Consider the following 23,630-nt stretch of genomic DNA (forward strand, 5'->3'; position numbering starts at 1 on the left):
AGAGGAAGGAGAATAGTACATTTTCCTTCAACTCTGAATCCGGGCAAATGCCACTTCAGACTTTCATGTCAAAGAATTAGGTTGTAGGAATTAAATACTAATTGCAGTTGCTTTTCACTTCTGCATGTTTGTCAGTCACAACAAAGGGCCATTGGGATGACTGGGGAAAGTGGGAGCCTCTGCGTCCTGGAGATCCTTTTAATAAATGCCAGCTTTCTGCTGGTCTTAGAAACTGGGATGGCAGCTCACAAGTTCCTCCACACTGTATGCTTCTTGGGTCTGTCTGAGTAGTGGAATTAAAGTGGCTATTTTGGGGGACTTTCCTGGGACTTAGAGGTTAAGACACCATGCTTCCACTGCAGGGGGCATGGGTTTGATCCCTGGTTGGGGAACTAAGATCCCGCATGCCACGCAGCGTGGCCAAAAAACAGGGGAAGAAAAGTGGCTAATTTGTAATTTTCAAGCACTATTCTTTGTTCCTTTCCTTGACACCCAGGAAAGCAATGCTTGCCAGCATGGAGGTCTGTATCTGTAGGGATTCCACCTTTCCAGAGAAAAATCTTTATGTTACCTGGGAAGTTGACAAGACAGGTAACTTGGAAACATATTTACATGGGAACACATCTACACAGAAAAGTGAAACTTGGCCATGATTTCTGTAGTGACGCAGGTCTAAGATGCCACATAGGGAAAAAGAGTACTATTTATAAAGTTTTCCCCAGGGAAAGCCTTTGGAGTTTCGTTTACAAAACCAAACCAAACCAAAAACGTATTCTGGTAGGGAGGTTTTTTTGGTTTGTTTTTAGTTTAACCCATGGCAGTGAAACCAGAGGCCCTCATGATTGCAGTTATGTGATATTTTTGATACTTTGTAGCTTTTAAAGAATTCACAAGTTTTTCTTTTTTTATATATTTATACATATTTTATTTCAAAAATTTTTCAAAAATTTATTTTTGGCTGCTTGGGTCTTCGGTGCTGCGTGCGGACTTTGACTAGTTGCGGGGAGTGGGGGGCTACTCTGTTGTGGTGCGCGGGCTTCTCATTGCAGTGGCTTCTCTTGTGGAGCACAGGTTCTAGGTGCACGGGCTCAGTAATTGTGGCTTGTGGGCTCTAGAGCGCAGGCTCAGAGTTGTGGTGCACGGGCTTAGTGGCTCCGCGGCATGTGGATCTTCCTGGACCACGGCTTGAACCCGTGTCCCCTGCATTGGCAGGCGGATTCTTAACCACTGCCCCACCAAGGAAGTCCCTTTATTTTTTTGGCTGCGTCAGGTCTTATTGCAGCATGTGGGATCTTTTCGTTGCAGCACGCAGGCTTCTCTCCAGTTGTGGCGCATCGGCTTCTCTCTAGTTGTGGCGTGTGGGTTTTCTCTCTCTAGTTGTGGAGCGTGGGTTTCAGAGCGCCTGGGCTGTGTAGTTTGCGGCACGCAGGCTCTCTGGTTGAGGTGCGTGAACTCAATAGTTGTGCGTGGGCTTAGTTCCCCTGTGGCATGTGGGACCTTAGTTCCCCAACCAGGGGTTGAACCCATGTTCCCTGCGTTGGAAGGCGTATTCTTTACCACTGGACCACCAGGGAAGTCCCCACAAGTTTTTCTTTATGCTAGTAGTTTCTTAAGTCTAGAAAAGACTGCAGAAGCTATTGACATCTTGAATGGTGTAAACTACTGGAAATCAGGTCAGTGTATTTGCAGAGGACAGTCTGCAAAATCTTTGAGATTAATTATACTCCGGGAAATATGATTTATTGACTACATGGTATTTAGATCCATTTGTTAAAAAAAAAAAAAAAAATGAGCGGTAAGGTCCTGAAGTGGCAAGAGTATAAATTACTTTTATGGTCTGCCTCCTGTTGAAGCATAGTAGAATCAGTTCTAAACTAAATTATTTGGATATTTGGACAGGTTCAAATATGAACCTGTATGAATGTATGAGAGAATGAATTTTCTGTTGGTCAGTTTCTTTTTTCGTATCTTGGTACCAGCGCTATGGACCAGACATAATTCACATTCTCTGCCTTCAGGGACACTTAAAAAATTATAGAGCAACATTTTTCTTTTTGGGGCTTATGGAGAATATGCCCTTTTGTCATTAGTGAAAGAGCTTGTTCTTCATTTGTTGGAAGTTTCCTTGTTGTCATCAGAAAACAGTTAGTGACCTCTTTATGTGCAAAGTGTATTAACTGGAGATCTGGGGATTTTGATGCAACTGTTTCTGTCTTTTCATTTATGATGGTTTTGACTGCAAGTGACAGAACATCCTAATGGGACTGGCTTAAAGCATAAAGGGAAATTTATTTTTTTTACATAACAGGATATCCAGTACTTTAGTGACAGCATCATGGGCCCTTATTTTTTCTTCCTGTTCTGTATGCTCAGCATGTTGGCCTTGTCTTAGGCAAGTATCTTTTTTTCTTTTTTTTTCTGCGTTACGCGGGCCTCTCACTATTGTGGCCTCTCCTTTTGCGGAGCACAGGCTCTGGATGCGCAGGCTCAGCGGCCATGGCTCACGGGCCCAGCCGCTCCGTGGCATGTGGGATCTTCCCAGACCAGGGCACGAACCTGTGTCCCCTGCATCGGTAGGCGGACTCTCAACCACTGTGCCACCAGGGAAGCCCAGGCAAGTATCTTTTAGAGTCACAAGGTGGCTGCAGTAGTCTCAGATACACGTGCAGACAGAATAATATCCTGAGGAAGAGGAGGTACCCCTCTCTCATGTTAAGAGCAAGGTATCTTTTCCCAGAGAATCCCTGGCCAACTTCTCCTCATCTCATTGGGAAGAAGAGAGTCACATGCTTTTTCCTAAATAAGCTCATAAGAACTGAGGTACTGTTCAAGATTCTCCCTGAGCTAGAATGGAATTTCACATTCCCTTGAGGTTTGGCTACCTGAACAAGATTGGGACGCTATTAGGAAAGGAATAGTGGAGACAGACACCATCATCCATAGCCCTCTCAGTCCATGGTTTTTACAGCGGGCCTTGGTGGACACCAGACTTCAGGAACGACCTCTGGTTGTTTATCAAAAAGAGTCAGAGGGCTTCCCTGGTGGCTCAGTGGTTGAGAGTCCGCTTGCCGATGCAGGGAACATGGGTTCGTGCCCCGGTCCGGGAAGATCCCACATACCGCGGAGCAGCTGGGCCCGTGAGCCATGGCCGCTGAGCCTGCGCATCCAGAGCCTGTGCTCCGCAACGGGAGAGACCCCAACAGTGAGAGGCCTGTGTACCGCAAAAAAAAAAAAAAAGAGAGAGAGAGAGAGCTTTTGCTATTTCCAGAACTTTCAAGGCTGGGCAGTAGGTGAGTCAAGCCCAAGCCGTTCACTTACATCGGCATATCCCACAGGGTTGGCAGTGGGCATGTCTTCATGAGGAAACTTGAAGTTTCTTACTTCAAGTGACATACAAGGCTCCACACCTTGTAGGCCAGGGCTTCACAGAGGTTGAGAGAGTTCTGGGCACTTCCACTTTTTTAGGTTCCCAGTTTATTTAAAAAGAAATGCCAAATCAGAGCTATAGAAATGTGGTATATTTTACATGTTTACTTCTAAGAAAATATTTCAAACACAAAAACAGTACCATGACTTTATGTAGACATCAAGGGGAAACAAAATATCAAAAGTCTGTATCTGACTGGAGATTGAACTTCTTCCTTTCAGTCCTGTGGGGGCTGCAGAGGATGCCACGGATCTCCCAGAGTCCAGGGAATGGCCCTAACGTCCAACTCTTCTGGGGCACTTGGCACTGTTGACCCCTCTCCTAAACCAGATACCCACTGACCCAGGCTAGAAAGTCTGGCACCTTCTTTGTATCCCATCTGTGGTCAGAGGCAATCCCAGGGTGAAGAGGAGCCAGGGCAGGAGCTGATTGACATTGCTAACTAGAGTCCACTGCCACAGTGGGCACCTCCAGGAACCCTGAGATAAGCCTTCTGCAACTGCTTCCTGCCCCCACTTTCTTTCCTAAGCACTGCCACTGTGCTTTCATATTTTATTTTCATATTGTTGTGCTTTTACTCACTGTGGTCCTCTTCCTGGAATTATTTTAATTCATTCTAACCTTATTTTGAGCACTACTGTGTGCCAGGAACTGCCTTGGATCCTAGATGGAGTTAAGAGAGAATGGTTTGGTGGTGGTGACAGATGACAAAATAGATGACAGTACAGTGATTTATTGCTGCCTTAGAGTTGGCACAGTATGCTGTAGGAGTCGCAGAGGTGTACATTGAACTCTTGTTTCAAGAGAGTGGAGTCTCAAAAAACTCCCTGGGGCAGGGAGTTGCCTTATCCTGAAGGAGGACTAAAAAATGAATAGCTTTGAAGTGGTGCTGATCTGTTTGTGGGAGTGGGAATGGAGAATAATTTATTTTTGTTGATAGCGGTGAAATAGAACATAGTTTCCTGGGCAGTTTTGGATTAAGAAAATTTTGCAGTTTTGCAACAGTGTTCTTGTATAGCTCATTTTGCCCATAATTATGAGGTTCAGAAAAAAAAAGTTTATTATCTCTTGCAGATAAAACCATATTTTTCCTCTATATTTTTTTTCTTTTTTAAGTCTTGATCTTTCAAATGTTGTCTTGCCTACTACATTCCTTTTTAATTTTTTAAAAATTTTATTGAAGTATAGTTTATTTACAATGTTGTGTTAATTTCTTCTGTACATCCAAGTGACTCAGTTATACATATATATATGTTCTTTTTCATATTCTTTTCCATTATGGTTTATCACAGGATATTGAATATAGTGCCTTGTGCTATGCAGTAAGACCTTGTTTATCTGTTCTATATATTAGTTTGCCTCTGCTAATCCCGAACTCCCAATCCTTCCCTCCCCCACCCTCCCTACCTACTACATTCCTAATTTTAAAAATACATTCAGTATTAAGTTGCCCACTATATTAACTTTCTTGAGAGAAGACTGACATTAAAAGGTTATTTAGGGTTTCCCTGATGGCGCAGTGGTTGAGAATCTGCCTGCTAATGCAGGGGACACGGGTTCGAGCCCTGGTCTGGGAGGATCCCGCATGCCACGGAGCGGCTGGGCCCGTGAGCCACAATTACTGAGCCTGCGCGTCTGGAGCCTGTGCTCCGCAACAGGAGAGGCCGCAATAGAGGCCCGCGCACCCCGATGAAGAGTGGCCCCCGCTTGCCACAACTAGAGAAAGCCCTCGCACAGAAACGAAGACCCAACACGGCAAAAAATAAATAAAATAAATTAATAAACACCTACACCCAACATCTTCTTTAAAAAAAAAAAAAATTCTTATTTAAGTACAAAGAGCTTTTCTTTGTCCCTAGAGTCAAACAGAAAGGGAAGCTCTCTGGTGCTAGACATGGTCATAAATTGATGGCCATAGATTTAAAGTAGAAGAAATATGAAGCCTGAATTCCTTTCAGAAAAACAAAACATTTTTTAAAATATTTATTTATTTATTTTGGCTGTGCAGGTCTTAGTTGTGGCATGTGGGATCTTCGTCGCGACATGTTTTTTCATTGCGGCATGCAGGATCTTTTAGTTGCAGCATGAGGGCTCTTAGTTGCAGCATGCAGACAGACATCTTAGCTGCGGCACGTGGTCTTCTTAGTTCTGGCATTTGAACTCTGAGTTGTGGCATGCATGTGGGATCTAGTTCCCCCACCAGGGATCAAACCCAGGCCCCCTGCATTGGGAGCACAGAGTCTTACCCACTGGACCACCAGGGAAGTCCCAAAACAAAACCTTTTTATGCTTCTACAACTCAGGAAGGAATGGCTTTCCCTGTCTGGTCCTTGGCACCTTCAGCAGAAAAGTTGGGAATCTTAGAGTGACCTGATTTCTCAGGCAAAAATCCTTTCTTTGAGTCAGGGAGAGACCCTTAGCAGTACTGAGTATTGTGAGAAATCCAAACAGAGTGAGTTGGTGTTGCTTTCTGTTTTTTTCTTGAACTCTTAACTGAATGTGAAGTAAACAGGGATAGTTGCCTTCCTGATGGCTATAACATGCTGTAGCTCTAAAATCAAATCCTTTAGAGAACTTAGAAGGGATCTGAGAACTAGGAAAGGAAGAGAATATGGACTTCTGTGCATAAAAAGACGGATGGAAGAGACCAAAATTACATCATTCAACAGAAATTGACTCAGCTACCTCTCATGAATCAGGCAGTGTTGTATATACTGGGGAACACATAGCAGGGAACAAGACAGAATCCCTGTTGTTCCTCAGGAGTGGATATTCTGTGAACTTCAGGGAAACTGTAGCTTGCCTGGTGTTTTGATTCCCTCTTTTCCTCTCTTCCCTCTGTTAGGAGAGAAGAATAAGCTGAACAGACTCTGACCGTTGGTTTTCAGCTCGCCAGGACCTTCTACCTAGCTCTCCTTTTGTGGCTCATGTGCTGCATCCTCTGCTCTCAGTGTGCAACTGGCCCCCAACGCGATGTGTGTTTGTCAAACCATGGAAGTGGGGCAGTATGGCAAGAATGCAAGTCGGGCCGGAGACCGGGGAGTCCTCCTGGAGCCCTTCATCCACCAGGTGGGCGGACACAGCAGCATGATGCGCTACGACGACCACACTGTGTGCAAGCCCCTCATCTCCCGGGAGCAACGCTTCTACGAGTCCCTCCCTCCCGAAATGAAGGAGTTCACCCCTGAGTACAAAGGTCAGTCACTGGCCAGTTTGGAGACAGCAGCAGCTTATAGGCCCTCAGCTCAGTTTTCCTTGTTCTGATGGCCTTGTGGTGTGATTGTAGGTCTCTGTTGTCTCAAAGCAGCAGAGTCACTTTGTTAAGCAAAATTTGAAGCTGAAAGCATCAGCAAGGTCTTTAGATCTTGAAAATTGAATTCATTGATAGGTAAACCTGAGAAGAATTTCACAGCATTAAGTCCCATTGGTGAAGAGCATGCTGGTGTCAAGGAGGTTTCAAACCTGTTTGCTGGAATGGTCTAGGAGAGAAGGGGCAGCACTTATCTGGTCCCAGAGGAGGAAGAATTGGATGCTTTCCAGGCTAAGGCGATGAGACAGCTGGCGAGGAGGCTCTGTGGAGCTTGTGTATGTATGTGCTGGGGCATGAATTGATGGTAAGAAATCTACAGAAGGACTGGGGCCTGGAGGGTCCTAACTTTTAAAGGAAAAATAATCGGTTTTAAAATGTAAATTAACTTTATAGACTAGAACCCTGTGAATATATACCAGAATTTAAGGTACTTGATTTTCAAATCTGATTTTTGTCACCATGTTTATATATTTTTATGATTGCCCCTCATGTGTAAGTTAGGTTTTTTGTGTTCTGTTTTTTGTTTTGTTTTGGCTGTGCCACATGGCTTGCGGGATCTTAGTTCCCTGACCAGGAATTGAACCTGGGCCACTGAAGTAAAAGCACCGAGTTCTAACCACTGGACCGCCAGGGAATTCGCTGTGTTCTGTTTTGTTTTGTTTTGTTTTTAATTAATTTAATTTATTTATTTTTGGTTGCATTGGGTCTTTGTTGCTGTGCGTGGGCTTTCTCTAGTTGCGGTGAGCAGGGGCTACTCTTTGTTGTGGTGCGTGGGCTTCTCATTGCAGTGGCCTTTCTTGTTGTGGAGCATGGGCTCTAGGTGCATGGGCTTCAGTAGTTGTGGCGTGCGGGCTTCAGTAGTTGTAGCTCACGGGCTGTAGGGCTCAGGCTCAGTAGTTGTGGCTTGAGGGTTCTAGAGCGCATGCTCAGTAGCTGTGGCACACGGGCTTAGTTGCTCTGTGGCATGTGGGATCCTCCGGGACCAGGGCTCGAACCTTTGTCCCTTGTGTTGGCCAAGCAGATTCTTAACCACTGTGCCACCAGGGAAGCCCCTGTGTTCTGCTTTTTAACTTTTTTAACTTTTCCAAAGCAATATGAATTCAGTCATGTTTGTACCATCCTTTACTTGGGGGATTCTCGATTTAGAAAAACCAATCCATATTGGTATTGACTTTTGTTTCCTTAACCCTTTAATTGTGGTGAAATATATATAACATAAACATTTAAATATTTATTTATTTATTTTTGGCTGCGTTGGGTCTTCGTTGCTGTGCGCGGGTTTTCTCTAGTTGCAGTGAGTGGGGGCTACTCTTTGTTGCATTGCACAGGCTTCGCATTGTGGTGGCTTCTCTTGTTGCGGAGCACGGGCTCTAGGTGCACAGGCTTCAGTAGTTGTGGCACGCGGGCTCTAGATTGCAGGCTCAGTAGTTGTGGCGCACAGGCTTAGTTGCTCTGCAGCATGTGGAATTGTCCCGGACCAGGGCTTGAACCCGTGTCCCCTGCATTGGCAGGTGGATTCTTAACCACTGCACCATCAGGGAAGTCCACATAACATAAAATTCAACCTTTTTTTTTAAAGTGGAAAATTTACCTTTTTTTTCTTTTTTTTTTTTTTTTTTTGCGGTACGCGGGCCTCTCACTGTTGGGGCCTCTCCCGTTGTGGAATACAGGCTCCGGACGCACAGGCTCAGCGGCCATGTCTCACGGGCCCAGCTGCTCCACGGCATGTGGTATCTTCCCAGAGCAGGGCACAAACCCATGTCCCCTGCATCGGCAGGCAGACTCTCAACCACTGCGCCACCAGGGAAGCCCAAAATTTACCATTTATAAGTGTATAATTTAGTGGCATTAAATACATTCACAGTGCTATAGACCATTACCATTATCTGTTTCCAGAACTTTTACATCATCTCAAAATCTCTATACCCATTAAATAACTCCCCATTTCCCTCTCTCCTGAACCCCTGGTACCCTCTAATCTACTTTCTGTCTCTACAAATTTGCCCATTGTAGATATTTCATACAAGTGGAATCATGTAACATTTCTCCTTTTGGGTCTCACTTATTTCACTTAGCATAATGTTTTCAAAGTTCATCCACCTTGTAGCATGTGTCAGAACTTCAATTGTTTTTATGGCTGAATACTATTCCAATGTAAATATATGCCACATTTTGTTTATCCGTTCATCGGTTGATGGACACTTGGGTTGTTTCCACCTTTTGGCTATTGTGAATAATACTTCTGTGAGTATTTATCTGAGTCTCTGTTTCCAATTCTTTTGAGTATATAGGAGTGGAATTGCTGAATCATATGGTAATTCTATGTTTAACTTTTTTGAGGAACTGTCAAACTTTTCCATAGTGGCTATACCATTTGACATTCTTACCAACAGTGTTCCTATTTCTCCACATCCTTACAAAACCCTTATTTTCCATTAAAAAAAAATTATAGCCACCCTAGTAGGTGTGAAGTGGTGTCTCATTGTTTTGTTTTGATAATGCATTTTCTTAATGATTAATGAATGATGTTGATGTGCCATTGGCCATTTGTGTATCTTCTCTGGAGAAATGTCTGTTCAAGTCCTTTGTGCAGTTTTGAATTGTATGGTTTGTTATTATTTTCAAAACAGAATCAGAATAATATTGAATTTGGAGGAATAAATATTCTAAGGCTGCAAAACGAGAGAGAAGCCAGAATCAAACACATTGCTGTCTCTAAGTGGCTAAGAAACAACAGTTATAAATGCTTTATAAATGTAGCTTTAGCCGCCTACTCATCCACACTCAACACATCCATGGCCAAATCTTCTGCTATAAATATGCCAAAACCAGAAAGAGAACTACAAGCCCTGTTAGCTCATGGAGTTCTTCTGATGCTCAGGGGAAAAAAAAACCCTTAAAATGGAGTTGAGCCCATGGCTCCAAAGAAATGTTTTCTAAATCACAACCATCAGAACTGGGACAAGTTAGAATTTCAAGATGCCACCCAGGGAAGGATTGTCAGTCATATATTGGTTCAGTTTTTCCCCCAACCTTCTCTCAGACTGGGGAACAGAGGTCTTTAAAAGCCATACCAAATCCTTAGTATCTACCTGATTTTTTTTCCCCTCAGTCTGCATTTTCACTAGGGAAGAATAAATACATTTTCTCAAAAATACAATTAAATTAAAATTGATCTCTTCTTTTTAAGTCAAATGAAGTCCAGTTTATTCAGAGAAAATGGAAGATATGATGGGTCCAATTCATGTATTTCAAAGACTGATACTGTAGGGTTTTTACCTTTTTTTGTTGTTTTTGGCTGCACCATGTGGCATGTTCCCCGACCAGGCATCAAATCAAACCCATGCCACCTGCAGTGGAAGCACGGAATCTTAACCACAAGACCACCAGGGAAGTAATTTACTTTTTATTTTGAAATAAATTAAAAATTACAGAAAAGTTGCAAGAATAATAAGAGTTCCTCTAATGGTCCCATGATGCCGAGGTATCAAGTAAAGCCCTGTCATTGTGTGGCTCACCTCTCTGTGTAGATGCATGTACTGGCTCCCCAGTGTGCATGGCAGGACCATCAGCCCCGTGCTAGATGCAGGAAGAGTCTTCAACCTCTTGAGTTCCACCAAGATACTTTATTTTTTCCACCAAGGTGATATTCTGAAGTATCTGTATGAATTGAAAGCTGTAGTCGATGGTCTCTCCAAGATGATTCAGATGCCAGATGTGGATTTGGATATTACCAACATAATCCAAGCTGATGAACCCACTGCTTTAGCTACCAATGCATTGGGCTTAAATTCAGTGTTTGGGAGAGACTACAGGGCACTGAAAGACATCTTGATCAACACAAACCCAGCCTCCCCTCCCTTCCACTCCCTTCCCCTCTCTCTGCTTGTGTTGCACTGGCTACTCTGTGACCACTAGAGTCCTCTCTACTGTTCACACACATTCAGCAGTCAAGAGCACACCAGAAAACCTTCTTAAGTGCTGGGTTTTACTCTTAATTTGGAAGAATGTGCTAAAGACTCAGATGAAGTTCAGTATCCAAATGATGTATCCCATTGAAGGAGAAGGGAACATCACATTTTTTGTTTTCTGTTTGGCCAGAAGCATAATGCTGTAAGTTTAATAACCCTTATAGATAGCTGGGTAGATAGAGCTATTTTTCAGCCAGAAGAGGGAAGCCACTGTGTTCTGCTCCATTAATTCAGCTTTTGGGAAGAGCTCCTGGCTTCTTGGGAATGAACTCACTGTGGCAAAAATTATGCTGCGGTCTGTTCTCCAGCAGACAGGAGGCTGCAGTGTGATGGTGCCAGCCAACATGCAGAAGTGGATGAGGGCCTGTGAAAACCTGGCCCTTTTTAACACTGCCCTTAAGCTCCTTAAGTGAATTTCAGTACCTTATTTTAAAGGGTTTAGATTTTAAGTATGATGCTGTTTCATGCCGATTGTTAGTAAAGAGACTTATACTAAAATCAGAGTCTTTACTGAGGCTGGTTGTCTAGTATCAATAAGCAAAAGCATCATTCAAAAATACATAACCATTGGGCTTCCCTGGTGGCGCAGTGGTTGAGAGTCCGCCTGCTGATGAAGGGGACACGGGTTCGTGCCCTGGTCCAGGAAGATCCCATGTGCCGTGGAGCGGCTGGGCCCGTGAGCCATGGCTGCTGAGCCTGCACGTCTGGAGCCTGTGCTCCGCAACGGGAGAGGCCACAACGGTGAGAGGCCCACGTACTGCAAAAAAACAAAAACAAAACATAACCATAGTATAATTTATAATTACCAAAGCCAGGAAAGGAACATTGGTATAATACTATTAACTAATCCGTACATTTTATTCAAATTTTGGCTGTTGTTCCATGTATAAGTTTATTTTGGGCTGCATTGGGTCTTCATTGCTGCATGTGGGCTTTCTCTAGATGTGGCGAGTGAGGGGCTACTCTTCGTTGTGGTGCGCAGGCTTCTCATTGCGGTGGCTTCTCTTGTTGTGGAGCATGGGCTCTAGGTGTGCAGGGTTCAGTAGTGTGGCACACGGGCTCAGTAGTTGTGGTTCATGGGCTCTAGAGTACAGGCTCAGTAGTTGTAGCGCACGGGCTTAGTTGCTCTGCAGCATGTGGGGTCTTCCTGGACCAGGGCTTGAACCGTGTTCCCTGCATTGGCAGGCGGATTCTTAACCACTGCGACACCAGGGAAGTCCTGACCTTGACACTTTTGAAGAGTACTAGTAGTTATTTTGTAGACTGTCCCTAAATTTGGATTTGTCTTACCTTTCCTCAGAATTAGATTGAGGGTGTATGTTGGGTTGGCCAGAAAGTTCATTCGGGTTTTTGTACGATGTCACAGAAAAACCCAAACGAACTTTCTGGCCAACCTAATATTTTGGGGTGATAGAAATGATCCTGTGTCCTCTTCAGTTCATCATGTCACAAGGTACATACCTTGTTATTGGTGATTTAACTTTTTTTTTTTTTTTTTTTTTTTTTTTTTTTTTTTTTTTTTTTTTTGTGGTACGCGGGCCTCTCACTGTTGTGGCCTCTCCCATTGCGGAGCGCAGGCTCCGGACGCGCAGGCTCAGCGGCCATGGTTCACGGGCCCAGCCACTCTGCAGCATGTGGGATCTTCCCGGACCGGGGCACGAACCCGTGTCCCCTGCATCGGCAGGCGGATTCTCAACCACTGCGCCACCAGGGAAGCCCTAACTTTTTTATTATTTATTTATTTGTTTGTTTGTTTGTTTGTTTTTGGTGCTACGCGGACCTCTCACTGTTGTGGCCTCTCCCGTTGTGGAGCACAGGCTCTGGACGCGCAGGCTCAGTGGCCATGGCTCTTGGGCCCAGCAGCTCCAAGGCATGTGGGATCTTCCCGGACCGGGGCACAAACCCGTGTCCCCTGCATCGGCAGGCGGACTCTCAACCACTGCACCACCAGGGAAGCCCGATTTAACTTTTTTTTAAAAAAATTAATTTATTTTTGGCTGCGTTGGGTCTTTGTTGCTGCGTGCGGGCTTTCTCTAGTTGCAGTGAGCGGGGGTTACTCTTTGTGGCGGTACATGGGCGTCTCACTGCGGTGGCTTCTCTTGTTGCAGAGCACAGGCTCTAGGCACACAGGCTTCAGTAGTTGTGGCACACGGGCTCAGTAGTTGTGGCTTGTGGGCTCTAGAGCACAGGCTCAGTAGTTGAGGCGCACAGCTTAGTTGCTCCATGGCATGTGGGATCTTCCCGGACCAGGGCTCAAACCCGTGTCCCCTGCATTGGCAGGCAGGTTCTTAACCACTGCGCCAGCAGGGAAGCACCCCCCATCATTTTTGACTATTGCTTTACTTTCAGTTACCGCAAAATCTTCCAGGTTCATCTTGTATTTTTCCTGTCCCGATTCATGAACCAAATACTTCTGCAACAAGCTCTTCTTCCTTTTAGGAATGGTATTTAGAAAAAACAAGATCTTGGTGCTAGACGTTCTGATTGCTGCTGGAATATCTTTGCCTTTAGCCCCTTTCAACACACAGGTTTAGAAAATACATGTATTAATACTAATCCACAGTTACACATATATTTCTTTATTGCCAGAAGTACAGGTATTTTTAAAACTCAGCTAAGGAAAAATGCTAGTAATATACTATATTTTGGCAGTAGGTTAGAAGAGGGATTTTCATTTATTTAGTATGACCAGTGGTAGTTATCAAGTGTTACTTCTTTTTTTAAAAAAATATTTTATTTCATTTCATTCCATTCCATTCCATTCCATTCCATTCCATTCCATTTCAATTTGTTGGGTCTTCGTTGCTGCGTGTGGGCCTTCTCTAGTTGCGGCCAGCAGGGACTACTCTTTGTTGAAGTGCACGGGTTTCTCATTGTGGTGGCCTCTCTTGTTGTGGAGCACGAGCTCTAGGCACGCAGGCTTCAGTAGTTGTGGCACATGGGCTCTGTAGTTGTGCCTCGTGGACTCTAGAGCTTAGGCTTAGCAGCTGTGGTGCACGGGCTTAGTTGCTCTGCAGCATGTGGGATCTTCTCGGACCAGGGATCAAACCCATCATGTCCCCTGCATTGGACTCCTAACCACTGCGCCACCAGGGAAATCCCAAGTGTTACTTCTTAATAGTACTAAATATGAGGTTCTAGGCTTCTGTATAGTTATTCAAAAATTTGCCTCATTCATTTTTCAGTTACCAGTACTTATTGAGCATCTACCAGATGCCAGGCCCTCTGCTCATTAGCATAAAAGACAAAAAAGGCCCATACCTTTATGGAGCTTACATGCTAGTGTGAGAAACAAAGAATAAACAAATTATAGACAAAACAATTATAGATTGTGATAAGTACTTTGAATAAAATAAGTCAGGTTCTGTAATTGAAAATAATAAAGCTTCCAAAACAGAGCATTTGATATAGAATGATCAGGAAAGGAGTGTCTGGGGAGACTTTAAGGACTGAAGGATGAGGAGCATCTGTGGGCAAAGGACAATGGAAAGAACATTCCAAGCTTCCACTCATAAACAAAAGCCCTGAGGTAAAAAACAACAACTAGTTCTAAGAACTAGTCTACCTCTTTTTGCCAATTAAGAGTTAAGAAACAAAAGCAATTATACTCCAATAAAGATGTTAAAAAAAAAGGTTAAGAAACAACCCTATTCATAAATGGTCAAAGGAGTTGAGTAAACATTTCTCCAGATTAGATACACAAATGGCCAATAAGCACATGAAAAGATAATCAACATCATTAGTCATTAGGGAAATGCAAATCTAAACCACAATAGAGACTACTCACAACCAGTGGATGGCTATTAAAAAGAAAGAAAACTAATACAACATTGTAAAGCAACTATATTCCAATAAAAATTAATTTGAATAAATAAATAAAAATACATTAAAAGAAAGAAGGAATAGAAAGGAAGGAAGGAAGACAGGAAGGAAGAAAGAGTGGCAAAGATATGGAGAAATAGGAACATGGCTGGTAAGAATGTCAAATGGTACAGCCACTATGGAAAAACAGTTTGACAGTTCCTTAAAAAGTTAAACACAGAATTACCATATGATTCAGCAATTCCACTCCTAGGTATATACTCAAAAGAATTGGAAATAGAGACTCAAACAGATACTTGTAATACTCACAGAAGCATTATTTACAATAACCAAAAGGTGGAAACAACCCTAGTGTTTAATTGGGTTGAACAGACGAACGGATAAACAAAATGTGGGATATATTTACGCTGGAAGAGTATTCAGCCATAAAAACAAATGAAGTTCTGACACATGCTACAAGGTGGATGAACCTTGAAAACATTATGCTAAGTGAAATAAGCCAGACCCCAAAGGACAAACATTACATGATTCCACTTGTACGAAGTATCTACAGTAGGCAAATTTGTAGAGACAGAAAGTAGATTAGAGGGTACCAGGGGTTCAGGAGAGAGGGAAATCGGGAGTTATTTAATGGGTATAGAGATTTTGTTTGCGGTGATATAAAAGTTCTGGAAATAGATAATGAAAGTGGTTATACAACATTGTGAACGTACTTAATGCCACTGAATTTTACATTAAAAAATGGTTAAAATGACAAATTTATGTTATATATGTTTTTACCACAATTTTAGAAAGTAAAAAAAAGTATATTTAAAAATCCCCCAAAACCTCTACCCAAATGTAATTCTCTGTGTTTAAGCCAATCTTACAAATGTCAAGAAAATTAGGGCTTATATCAAATGAAGTAAAGGACCATTGATTTTCATTTTCCTACCTGAATTCTTCCTAAGTGTGAGTAATGAGGTTAAAAAAAAAATCAGGATCAAAAAAATACATATTTTTTAAACTAGTGGTAGGTTGCATGGCTCATTTAATTACTAGATCTTACCCACTCTTGGAAGGCTCTTCTTCCTGTTCTACCCATAGCATAACCATTTCTCCCTTCATCAGGTATGATGCTCTGTGTCAAGGTACTCAATGGTATGTGCCTGCAGAGAATTAAAGTTTCCATTATAGCTTTAGATGGCCCTGCAAGACAAAAAGAAATTTTAAAGGAGAGAATGATGCATTTGAGTATATAAAATTAAAAAGTTTTATCAAAATACACTTTTAAAGAAAATTAAGAGCTATTTACATCATTGTAAAACTGACCGAGGATTTGTTTCTAGAATGTGTGTGTGTGTGTGTGTGTGTCTGTGTGTGTATGCAATTCAAAATCAATAGGAAGAAAGACAATTCAGTAGGAAAATGAGCAAAAATAAAGAAAATCAATGAAAACTAAAGACCAAAGGCTAGGATAAATCTCTAGCCAGACTGATTAGGAAAAAGAAAAGACATAAATTTCCAATATCAGAAATGACAGATGTGGGACTTCCCTGGCGGTCCAGTGGTGAAGACTTCACCTTCCAATGCAGGGGATGTGGGTTCGATCCCCTGGTTGGGGACCTAAGATCCCACATGCTTCACGGCCAAAAAACCAAAACATAGAAGCAATATTGTAACATTCAATAAAGATTTTAAAAATGGTCCACATCAAAAAAGGAATCTTAGGGCTTCCCTGGTGGCGCAGTGGTTGAGAATCCGCCTGCCGATGCAGGAGACACGGGTTCGTGCCCTGGTCCGGGAAGATCCCACATGCCGCAGAGCAACTAAGCCCGTGAGCCATGGCCGCTAGGCCTGCGCGTCCGGAGCCTGTGCTCCGCAACGGGAGAGGCCACAACAGTGAGAGGCTCGCATACCGCAAAAAAAAAAAAAAAAAAAAAAAAAAGGAATCTTAAAAAAAAAGATAGATGTGTCATCACTACAGTTTCTACCAATATTTTAAAAAATAAAAATATTATGAACAACTTTATGCCAGTAAATTCTACAACTTAGATGAAATAGACAATTTATTGCAAGTCACAAACTATGAAAACTCACTCAACAAGAAATGAATAATCTGAATAGCCCTATGTAGTAAACAAATTGAAATTGGATTTTAAAGCATTCTAGCAAAGAAAACTCCAGGCCCACGCAACTTCACTGGTGAATTCTACCAAATATTTAAGAAATACTACATGAACTCTTCCAAAAAGTTGAAGCAGGAATACATCTCTACTCATTCTATAAGGCCATTACAAGAAAATTAATGTCCTAGACGAACCTAAATTTTAAAAATTTAACGAGGGGCTTCCCTGGTCGCGCAGTGGTTGAGAGTCTGCCTGCCGATGCAGGGGACACGGGTTCGTGCCCCGGTCTGGGAGGATCCCACATACTGTGGAGCGGCTGGGCCCGTGAGCCGTGGCCGCTGAGCCTGCGCGTCCGGAGCCTGTACTCTGCAACGGGAGAGGCCGCAACAGTGAGAGGCTCGTGTACCGCAAAAAACAAACAAACAAACAAACGAGATTTTAGCAAATTGAATCCAAGAATATATTAAAAGGACAGTATGTCGTGACCAAGTAGGGTTTACCATAGGAGTAATGCAGGGTAGGTTTAACATTCAAAAGTTAATGTAAGTGACCGTATCAATAAACTAAAAAAAGAAAAATCATATGATTATCTCAGTAAATGCAGGAAAAGTACTTGACAGTATCCAACATACATTCTTTTTTAAAATTTATTTTACTGAAGTATAGTTTATTTACAATGCTGTGTTAATTTCTGCTGTACAGCAAAGTGATTCAGTTATACATATATGTACATTCTTTTTCATATTCTTTTCCATTATGATTTATCACAGGATATTGAATATAGTTCCCTGTGCTATACAGTAAGACCTTGTTATTTAATCATTCTATATATAATAGGTTGCATCTGCTAATCCCAAACTCCCAATCTATCCTCCTCCCACTCCCACAAGTCTGTTCTCTATGTGTGTGAGTCTGTTTCGTATTGTAGAAAAGTTCTTGTCATATTTTAGATTCCACATGTGATATCATATGGTATTTGTCTTTCTGACTTACGTCACTTAGTATGACAATCCATCAGTGTTACTGCAAATGGCATTATTTCATTCTTTTTTATGGCTGAGTAATAGTCCGTTGTCTATATGTACCACATCTTTATCCATTCATCTGTTGATGGACATTTAGGTTGTTTGCATGTCTTCTCTATTGTGAATAGTGCTGCTGTGAACATAGGGGTGCATGCATCTTTTTGAATTACAGTTTTGTCCAGATATATGCCCAGGAGTGGGATTGCTGAATCATCTGGCAACTCTAGTGTTTTGAAGAACCTCCATAGTGGTACTGTTCTCCATAGTGGCTTCACCAATTTACATTCCCAACAACAATGTAGGGGAGGGTTCCCTTTTCTCCACACCCTGTCCAGCATTTGTTATTTGTACATTTTTTAATGATGGCCATTCTGACTGGTGTGAGGTGGTACCTCGTTGTAGTTTTGATTTGCATTTCTCTAATAATTAGCCATGTTGAGCATCTTTTCATGTACCTGTTGGCCATCTGTATCAACATCCATTCTTGATAAAACAACAAGAGTAACAAAACTCTTAGCAAAGTGGGGATGGAAAGAAAGTTCCTCAAACCTGATAGAAGGCATCTATGAAAACCTACATCTAGCTTCCTACTCAGTGATGAAATTGCTTTAACCCCTAAGATCAGAAACGAGACAAGAATGTCCACGCTCTCTATTTCTAGTTGCCATATAACTTGGAGGTTCTGGCCAGCGCAGTTAGGCAAGAAAATGAAATAATAAAAGACATCCAGATTGAAAAGGAAGAGTAAAACTGTCTTTATTTTCAGACAACGTAGAATTCTGTCTTCAGCCAAACTTTCAGTCAGGTGTTGGAGTAGAATAAAGTCCTGCAAAGGACTCAGAAAATTGACCTCCTGAGCACTCTTTCTTAGGAAGTTACTTGAAGATGTATTCCACTCAAATAAGGAGGAAACCAAGAAAGAGGGGAAAAGGAGAGGACATAGGAGGAACAATTCTCACTCTGGTCAGCTGCAGCAAGGAGGGGCCCAGCATGGGAGCTATGTGGCAGGCCTGGAGGACACTCTAGATCAGAGTATGAGGGGGAGCCCAGGAAACAAAGAATATTGTAGACCAGAGGGCATTCAAACTTGAACATAACTGAAGCTCTGGAAAAGACAAAAAGAAGAAGTTACAAAGGCAAAAACCTGTAGGAGAGGCAGTCATCTATGTAAGGAAGCCAGGACACAGCTGTGAAGCTCAGTAAAGTGAGGTGTACATTTAAGCAATGTAATGAGAAGGTAAGAAAAAAAAATCTATTTCACCTTAATGTCTTAAGGGTTTTTTTTTCCTAAAAGAGACCAGGGATTGGGGCAGTGCCCTCCTGGATAAGGAAATGGGCCAAAGAGAAGGATATTCTTGGTCTGGCATACTGACATATTCCTAAATGCTTTTTACTGATTCTCACATAATGCTGATATTGCACACCAAGAGTGTAAAACGAGAAGTGTAGCTGACAGAAGGTTGGATATGGAAGTTAGATGAAGGGCAGCCTAGACCTTTTTAAGAACAAATAACAAAAAACTCCTTGATTTCTAGGTATTGTGTTTCAACTTGTTTGGTAATGATCCAGAAGAAACTATGAAAACCTGTTTGATAAAAATGGGCACAACAAACTGTTTTGCATGAGTACAGCACGGAAAATAGGTGTTTCAACTTAGGAATGCTGGTGGTTTGGTGAGGCAGAAGTTCTGCCTTTTGAACTTAGAATAGCCTAATGTTCAGTGTCAGCAGAAGACATATTTTGGGGAGTGTCTTTGAGAAATCTTGATGTCTCTCTAGGTGACATAGGCAGAAGGAAACCAGATCTAGAGGACATAGGAAATGACAGCATCATAGAGCAGTTAAATAAGCAGAGGGTTAAATTATGTCAAGTTGGATGTCACCTAGAAAATACAGTTATTTTGAATGGTACAGAAGGCAATAGTTGAAAGTGAGAGGGTGGGCTTCCCTGGTGGCTCAGTGGTTATGAATCTGCCTGCCAGTGCAGGGGGCATGGGTTCGAGCCCTGGTCCAGGAAGAATCCCACATGCTGTGGAGCAACTTAGCCCATGCGCCACAACTACTGAGCCTGTGCTCTAGAGCCCATGAGCCACAACTACTGAGCCCACATGCACAACTACTCAGCCCACGCACCTAGAGCCCGTGATTCACAACAAGAGAAGCCATAGTGATGAAAACCCCATGCACCCCAATGAAGAGTAGCTCCCACTTGCCACAACTAGAGAAAGCCTGCACACAGCAACAAAGACCCAACTCAGCCAAAAATAAATAAATAAATACATTTATTAAAAAGGAAAAAAAGAAAGTGAGAGGGTTAGACAAGAGAATGGGAAAAAAATATAGATTTATCCAAAATCAAAGGTAAATAGTGGACTTAGAATGGGGGATTAGTGGTTAGCCATGTTTTGGAAAGATGTCTGCTGGTCATTGTTCCTGCAGTTGATTCAGGTGATGTCAGTGTGCCGAGGGACAGCAAGTGCCAGCAGTCTGAACTGAAGGGACCCAATCTCTGTAGACATTTGTTGACTGGCTGCCTTTTTCTCTCCAACAGGAGTGGTGTCAGTCTGCTTTGAGGGGGACAGTGATGGTTACATCAACTTGGTGGCCTACCCTTATGTGGAAAGTGAGACCGTGGAGCAGGATGACACACCAGAGCGGGAGCAACCTCGGCGTAAGCACTCTCGCCGGAGCCTGCACCGGTCAGGCAGTGGCAGTGACCACAGGGAGGAGAAAGCCAGCCTGTCCCTTGAAACCTCAGAGAGGTAAGGGGATGGTAAGCAGGACTGGTGGTTCATGTCTGGTCCTGATATACTTAGAATGTCTCTAGAGTCCTGATACATCACAGGGAAGTAAGGCTCAAGGTTGGGGGAAGGTGGCTGATGTTCTTAGGCCACCCACATAGGTGCAGGCTGCCGCCTGTATGTCACATCACCGCAGTGATGGCTCCTTCTGAGTATGGCTGTAGCTAGTCAAGAGAGAATGAAGTTCCCTCAGCTTTTTGGAAACAAGAACACCCTGTTTTTTCCAGCTTTGTTATGTCTCGCACCCCCAAGACAGAGGTGGAAATGCATTAGTCCACAATGAGGTTCCAGCTCCTTTCTCACCTGCGGGATGTCAGAGCCCAAAGGCAATGAGTGGCATCCAGACTAGTGTTCCTTAAGGGTTTGGGTGTCACATCTCTCTGAGACTCTGATATCAGCTTAAATTAATCCTTTCCCTGAATCTGAAGTTCAGTTTATTGCATTGGAAATTGATTTTTCTTGTAGATTAGGAAAATAGTCTACAAAATTCTTTTTCTTGATATATCATGCAAAAAAATGTGAACCCTGACAAGGGTGGCCATACTCAAAAGGATAGACAATAAAAGTTTTGATGAGGATATGGAGAAATTTGAACCCTCCTACATTGTTAATGGGAATGTAAAATAGTGCAGCCATTCTGGAAAACAATTAGGCAGTTTTTCAAAAAGTTAAACCTGGCAACTGCACTCCTAGGTATATGCCCAAGAGAATTGAAGGAATATATTCACACATAAAACTTGTACACAAATGTTTATAGCAGTATTATTCCTAATAGCCAAAAACTGGAAACAACCTGAGTGTCCATCAGTTGGTGAATGGACAAATTAAATGTGGTCTATCTATACAATAGAATATTACTCAGCAATAAAAAGGGATGGAGTACTGACACATGATACAACATGGATGAACCTTGAAAACATTTATGTTAAATGAAAGAAGCCAGTCACAGAAAACTACATATTATATGGTTCCATTTATATAAGATGATCAGAATAGGCAAATCCATCGTTTCTGTCCAAGAGACAGAAGGCAAAGTCAGTGGATGACAGGGACTGAGGAGGAGGGATAGATGGGAAGTGACTGCTAATGGTGACAAGGTTTGTTTTTGGGGTGATGAAAAATTCCTAAAAATTAGATAGTGGTGATGTTTTATAACCTCATGAATATACTAAAAAAAAACACCCAGGGCTTCCCTGGTGGCGCAGTGGTTGAGAGTCCACCTGTCGATGCAGGGGACACGGATTCGTGACCCGGTCCGGGAAGATCCCACGTGCCGTGGAGCGGCTGGGCCCGTGAGCCATGGCCGCTGAGCCTGCGCGTCCGGAGCCTGTGCTCCGCAATGGGAGAGGCCACAGCAGTGAGAGGCCCCCATACTGCAAAAAAAAAACAAAAGCAAAAACAAACAAACAAACAAAACCCAAAAAACTGAATTGTAAAAAAAATAAAACTAATGTAAATTAAAAATGAGCTTTTTGAACCAAAGTGAAATTAAAATTGTATGATTAAATTACTTTATATATATTTAATATCACTCAAAAATAAGTTTCAGTGAGGGAATTCGCTGGCAGTCCAGTGGTTAGGATTCGGCACTTTCACGGCCGAGGGCCTGGGTTTGATCCCTCGTTCGGGAACTAAGATCCTGTAAGCCATGCGGCATGGCCAAAAAAAAAAAAAAAAAATTCAGTGAATAGGATGCTCTGTGACTTGACCTAGAAGTTGGAATTGGGACTTTTCTTAGATGGGCAGCACATAGTTTGTCTCTGACATCAGATCAGATCAGTTTAGCAGCACTGGCTGCACACCCTAGCTCCTTAGTACTTATACCATTTACTCACTTTAATGGGCTTGTGCATCTGGGCCCCGTGTCACCCCTCAGGAAGGTCTATGCGTGGCACATTAGACTTGATCCAGGCCTCCCCCACCTTGTGTAGTGAGACCCCAGAGGGTGACTTGTCTGAGCCCCTTAGCAATGGGTATGTTCTTCCTTCTTAGCCCCCAGGAGGCAAAGACTCCGAAGGTGGAGCTACACAGCCACTCGGACGTCCCTTTCCAGATGCTGGATGGCAACAGTGGTCTGAGTTCCGAGAAGATCAGCCACAACCCTTGGAGCCTGCGCTGTCACAAACAGCAGCTGAGCCGCATGCGCTCCGAGTCCAAGGACCGAAAGCTCTACAATATCCTTGTAACTGCTTCTCTAGCAGTGCCTGCTACTGAGACCATGAGTCCTGTGTCAGGGCACCTACCAGTACCATGGCCAGCGCCCTCTCTGTTCAGGGGCTTGTCTTTTGTTCTTATCTCCCTTTTCCATAGGCTCTTCTTCCTCTTTGTCCTTCTTATTTTCATCAGCATGTTTTTTTCCTGCGTTTTGGGGCTGGGAAGACTGAAGCTTAAACTTGGCAGTCTAGAAGAGAGCTGTCCAATAGAACTGTCTGTGACAATGGAAGTATTCTGAATCTGTGCTGAAATTTGTGGTAGCCACTAGCCACACTGTAACTGAAATGTGGTTGCTGTGACTGAGTTACTGAATTTTTAATTTATTTAATTAATTAAAATCTAAATTTAAATCACCAGGCATGGATAGTAGCTACCATATTTATCAGTGCATGTCTAGAATTGGGGGGGAGGGGGTGTGTGTGCGTGTGCGCATATGTACACGTGTGTATTTCTCCCCTCCCAAAAGATAATAATTAAAAAGTAATATGTTTGATTTTAGTATGTTTTTTCTAAAGATAAACACTATACCTGTGCAATATAAAACACAGTTTAAGATACCAAAGGTGTAAAAAAGTATTATGAAATGGGAATTCTTAAAATCATTTAGTGTTTTGAAGCAGTAGACAATAAATAAATAATACTTACTGAGAAACTGAGGGGAAGTATGCTGAGTACTTCATATGTACTTACTCAGTTTACTTAATATGTACTTACTCAGTTTTCCTAAGTCTTTTGAGGGAGGAACTGTTAATGATTTCCATTTATAGACGAGTAAATGGAAGCACAGGGTGGTTAAGTGGTGTGCTCAGAGCCAGTGAGTGGCCGAAGCAGGATCCAGTGCTCTCAGGCATTGTGAGATATTTCTGCAACCTTCTTGGAGTTTTACTGTCACTTGTTTATAGGTTATAGCAGGTGATGAGACTAGTTAAAAGCCATATTTAATGATTTTTAAT

The 23,630-nt window shown here is 42.6% G+C and overlaps 1 protein-coding gene and 1 pseudogene across 3 annotated transcripts in view; both read left to right on the forward strand.

The window, feature by feature from the left end:
• Positions 1 to 23,630, forward strand: part of IP6K1 (inositol hexakisphosphate kinase 1) — a 78,765-nt gene that overhangs the window by 49,809 nt on the left and 5,326 nt on the right. Inside the window, exons 2-4 of one of the 3 annotated variants that reach the window (XM_059076836.2) lie at positions 6,273 to 6,623; positions 20,214 to 20,424; positions 22,456 to 22,637. In XM_059076836.2, the coding sequence (XP_058932819.1) occupies positions 6,401 to 6,623; positions 20,214 to 20,424; positions 22,456 to 22,637 (616 nt within the window). In that variant the 5' untranslated portion in view covers positions 6,273 to 6,400. Of the gene's footprint in view, positions 1 to 6,272; positions 6,624 to 20,213; positions 20,425 to 22,455; positions 22,638 to 23,630 lie in introns of those variants that run through there. The other 2 variants (XM_067044211.1, XM_067044212.1) reach the window with 2 other exon arrangements.
• On the forward strand, positions 10,422 to 11,121 carry LOC136794988 (aminoacyl tRNA synthase complex-interacting multifunctional protein 2 pseudogene; annotated as a pseudogene).

The sequence above is a fragment of the Kogia breviceps genome, chromosome 10 (genome assembly GCF_026419965.1).
Source record: "Kogia breviceps isolate mKogBre1 chromosome 10, mKogBre1 haplotype 1, whole genome shotgun sequence".
NCBI classification, from domain to species: Eukaryota; Metazoa; Chordata; class Mammalia; order Artiodactyla; family Physeteridae; genus Kogia; species Kogia breviceps.